The 4,528-nt window shown below is 50.8% G+C and overlaps 1 protein-coding gene across 1 annotated transcript; it reads right to left on the reverse strand.

Annotated features, from left to right (window-relative positions):
• Positions 1-222: 222 nt before the first annotated feature.
• On the reverse strand, positions 223-3,758 carry LYZL6 (lysozyme like 6). The gene is made up of 4 exons (XM_014849473.3): positions 3,620-3,758; positions 2,546-2,704; positions 1,563-1,641; positions 223-382 (listed from the first exon to the last, which is right to left on the reverse strand). The coding sequence occupies exons 1-4, from the start codon at positions 3,756-3,758 to the stop codon at positions 313-315; spliced, it is 447 nt and encodes a 148-aa protein (XP_014704959.1). The 3' UTR covers positions 223-312.
• Positions 3,759-4,528: the final 770 nt, after the last annotated feature.

Consider the following 4,528-nt stretch of genomic DNA (forward strand, 5'->3'; position numbering starts at 1 on the left):
AAATATACGTGGAATTAATCATGAATAAATTAACACATTCTTTGTACAAGGAATGCTTTAATAATTCCAAAAATACAGAAACTTTGTCATGGTGGTCCTCTTGGTTTGCAAATGTCAGGAACCAGGGTCCTGGGCCTGGATGGAAATATGGAGAAAGCCCTAGAAAACCATTTATTCCTGGGGCTCTGGTTAGTTTTATTTGTAAACGGGAAGGGAAGAAAATAACAGGGAGGCAGGAGGAAGAAGAAATGAAGAATTCCCAAGCGAAGAGAGGAGTTCTGGGTTGACTCCACAGCAGTCCTGCACACGGTCTCACCCCAGGTGGCACCCTGTCATCCAGTAGGAGAGCGGCCGGCCCGAACAGTGCAACCTCCATCCTACCCTTTGGAGAGAAAAAAGATTGCTTCTTGCTTCCTACTTAGTAGCTGCTTCTCCACACACGTGACCCATCTCTTAGTGCATCTTCCACAGCAATGTCCAGAATCCCCTTCATTCCTAGCTCTCTGATCTGTGCTCCTGTGGCCTCTCTGATTCTTCCTTTAAATTTCCCTTATCTGTAGGGTTTCCCCTCTTTCCCCATTCGATATGCTCCCACATTTTCAAATCCTCATCTCCCGCTGAAGGGGGAGAGCACTGTTGTACAGGGCCGAGAGTTGGTAAAAAAAAAAAAAAAAAAGTCCCAGGTGTAACCATTGACTCTCCCTCCATGTCCCTCCTGTTGCGTTGTGTTTTTAGAGTATGCACGGTACTTAACTCCTTCCACCCTCACGGTCGCCTGTAGAGGCCGCCATTTATATTATTTGTATATCCCGTTTAAAGCTCAGAAAAGTTAAGTGACCATCCCGACATCCACTATTAGTAAGCTGACAGCTTTGGGGGTGTCTGCCCAGCTGATGAGCAACACAGTTTTTATAGAAAATATTGCTGCCAGTTATAGAGAGTGGGCCCCAGTGGAAGCCATGATTGCATTGCTTAACTGTTCCCACGCCTACAGCTGACTGAGGCAAGCCAGGACACAAAGCTGGGGTCCAAGTGGAACCAATCAGATTCTCTACCCCAGGCACGTGGACTGGTCTGAGCTTAGACAGTCTCTATGGTTGCTTAGGATGTTGGCGCATAAACTTAGGGCAGCCGTAGTCTGTCTTGAGGACTGCGGGGCAGAGACAGCGGGTCTGCAGGGGGAGTAGGGAAGCAAATGCACCAAGAGAAGCAGAAACTTGCCAGGGAAAGCTGGCCGACAGTTTCCAGGCCTGCTTCCATTCTCTTCCCGAGGCCCAGCTGCACCCCTTGGGTGGGCTCAGCAGACACCTTGTCCTCTCAGGATAAAGCTCCTGAGCTAGCTCAGGTTGTTCTGTTACTACAACCAAAGGAGTTCTGTTTAATACAAGACAGAGAAAGAACCAGCTCCCAGGTCTTCTAAGTCAGAGGCCCAAGCCCTGCCACTCTCCCATACTGTTCCAGACCATAGAAAGGCTGTGGTCCTTGCCTACTGTCCCTTTCTCTGTCACCACATCCTGCTTGGGGCTCTGCCCACTAACTTAGCTCCCGGGTGTCCCCCTCACCAGTTCTTCATCCCCCCTGCACTGGACACGATCTTTTTTGCACAGTTGATGGTCGAGAGCAGATTGGGGCTCAGCAACTCTGAAAGGGAGAAGGAGAACAGCTGTGAGAGCACAGAGGAGAGTCCCAGTGGCTGAGACAGACGCTGGCTCTCCCTGCACAGGCACAGGCTGCCCAGGAGCTGACTACTTCCCCATCAGGCAGGGCCTCCCTCCCAGCGGCCCGTTTAGACATCCCTACAGTGGCTGCTGGAGTGACGGGGGTGCGGGGTGGAGGAGAGGCAGGAGGACTGAGATTTGGGTCCTAGCCAGAACAGATGGTGGTTCGCCCAGATTGTGGTTGACTGACTTGAGGGGTTTCTAGGGAAAGGAAATGCCCAAACAGGCAGCATAGAGACCGGGGTAAAGTCCTGCCTAATGAAGGAGGCCCTTCAGGCGAAGAGCCCAGGGACATTACTCAGAGGTAAGGGGAGCTCCTGGACCTGTGAAGCCTCCTGGATCATCTCTGAGGTGGGGAGTTTTCTCTAGGCCTTTGATCAGACCATTAGCCAAAGACAGTACTGCTAAGTGGTTAGAGCTGAGCCTTCAGGGCCACCAGTCTGGCATTTGGCAGTGGTTCTATGAGCCTCAGTTGGTTCATCTGTAAAGTGGGGAATCATACTAGTTTCTACTGCATAGAAAGTTGGATGAAATGAGCTATGCACATAAAGTGCTTAGCATATAATATGCTCTCAATAAACATTGGCTGCTGCCACTTCTCTACTACCACCAGCTGCGCAGAGCTTTCTGGATCCTGCTCGAGGATGCTGCAAAATCTAACCAGATGGTCATTAGGGCCACTAGTCAAACACTCTGCTCAGTAAAGCGATTCCCTGATTCCTTGCCATCCCCCGGGGACATTCCCAGGCTGTGTGTGGGAAGAGAGGTCCTGTGAGTAGAGCCTGGTCATCTCTCTCACCTCTCCCACCCTGGGGCCCAGGCCAGACCTTGACAGTCCACGTCGCAAAGGTTTTCTGAATGACTCTTGTGATCGTTGCACCAGTAGTGGCTGTTGATCTGGAAGATGCCATAGTCAAAGCTGCCATCTGTATTTTCATTTACCTTTGATATGTTGAAGTTGCTTTGCACAAAAGCCAGGCACAGCCCTTAGAAAAGGGAGAAGAGGGTTTTTAGAAGGGGCCAAGCTGAGGGAGAAGGGAGATGGAGGAGAAAGGGAGAAGACAACAGGAACAAGGCCTAAGAGGCTAGATGGGCTAGTGGGCTAGAAACACCCCTTATCTTCTTCTCTCATCCTTTGGTCCATCCACCCACCCATCAGTATAATCACTTATCCGTCCATCTGTCTGTCAATGCTTTCTGCACTTAATAATCACCTACTGTGTGCCAGGAACTGTGCAAAGCCCAGTGAGGGAATTTAGCTGGGTCAAATGAAGTTGCTGCCTTCAAGGGGCCTATAGTACAAGAATGAAGATATGTACCTAAAAAAACCACAGAGCAAGATAAAAGGAGAGAGTGTTGTAAGACAGGTGTCCACAAATTCTGGGCCAAAGGGAGATATCCCTACCATGGAGTAGGACGAAGCCTTTATACTGGCTGTTCCCTCTGCCTCGAATGCTCTTCCCCCAGATATTTGGGTGACCAGGTCCTTTACTTCATTCAGTGCTGCTCAATGTCACCTCCTCCTAGAGGACTCCCTTGACTTCCCCTTCCACAACAGTGTCACTGATCACTCCCCCTGCTGTATTCTTCTGCAGAGAATTTATCACCACCAAGAAAGACTTCATAAATTTGTGTGTGTTTATTGCTTTTCTCTCCCCCCAGCATGTGAACACTATGAGGGAAGGGGCTTTGTTGATGTCTCCATCCTCAGCGCAGAAAATCATCCCTGGTGCACAAGAGGGGCTCAGTTAATAATTGTTGAATGAATACGGAATACTGGGAAGGCTTCTTGCAGAGGGCTGCTTTTTGAACGATGAATGAGAGAGAAAGAAAGATGGCCGCCGAGGGCGCAACCAGGAGAGGAGGAGAAACGGGGGTGGCGGCTGAGGAAGGGCACTCACAGTCACTCAGGGAGTAGCCCTCAAACCCATCCAAGTCCTCCTCGTGCAGCACCTTGGCCAAGTCACAGCGTCTGATGAGGCTGGCCTGACTCACGGCAGCGAGGCAGCTGACCAGGGAGAGGAGCAGCGCCCTCGCCATCCTCGGGGCGCGGGAGGTGCGGTCGCAGCCGTGGGTCTCAGGGTCTCACAGACTTCCTGCTGGGCTTCTCCCGAGCCTGAGGAATCCAGAGAGAGCAGCCGAATGTCCTCGCTCACTCACTGCTCCCCATCTGGCTGCTTCCAGTCTTTTTCCTCTCATTTCTTGTTTTATAAATACTTTGTTACTACAGACAATTGCAGACATTCACAAAAAGGAGCGGGAATACTGTCATGAACCTCCGTGTACCCCTTGCCCAGCTTCACCAGTTAAAAAGCAAGGCCAATCTCCTTTCATCTGTCGGTCTCCACCCCTCTTCCCTTCTTGTAATGGGCACAGCATTTGGGTACAAGGGTGGGGGTGGGGTTGTCAAGGGAGATTGGTGAGCACTGACTTCACTCTTCACTCGGATGTGTGTGTGTGTCCTCGCAAGGACAGGGCACGTGCTTTCAGAGGAAGGGCTACGACGCTGGACGCTGATCCCCCCAACCCCGCACCTCCAGACCCACGACACGTCACCTTCCCGGCGGCATACTCTGCCTGTGCAATTCCTGGTGGGCTCATTATAAGGTCTACCCTAAGAGTAATCTAGTTGTAGAAATAACCTTCACTTCCACACTCTGTGGGTGTGTGTGTAGGGGAAGCAGTGAAGAGCAAGGGCTCTGGATTCGCATTGCCTGCTTTCAAAGGCTGGGTTGCTGTATGACCTTGGACAACATACTTAACCTCTCTGGGCCTTATTTGTAAAATGAAGATAGGCTAATACTTACTTA

Source organism: Equus asinus, chromosome 13 (genome assembly GCF_041296235.1).
Source record: "Equus asinus isolate D_3611 breed Donkey chromosome 13, EquAss-T2T_v2, whole genome shotgun sequence".
Classification (NCBI taxonomy): Eukaryota; Metazoa; Chordata; class Mammalia; order Perissodactyla; family Equidae; genus Equus; species Equus asinus.

What these genes read in the sequence shown, in the direction of transcription:
- LYZL6 (XM_014849473.3), bottom strand. Translation starts at nt 3,758, where the DNA reads ATGGCGAGGGCGCTGCTCCTCTCCCTGGTCAGCTGCCTCGCTGCCGTG. An exon ending in GGGCTACTCCCTGAGTGACT is followed by an intron (nt 2,705 to 3,619) that starts GTGAGTGCCCTT and finishes CCCTTTTCTAAG; the next exon opens with GGCTGTGCCTGGCTTTTGTG. An exon ending in TTGCGACGTGGACTGTCAAG is followed by an intron (nt 1,642 to 2,545) that starts GTCTGGCCTGGG and finishes TCTCCCTTTCAG; the next exon opens with AGTTGCTGAGCCCCAATCTG.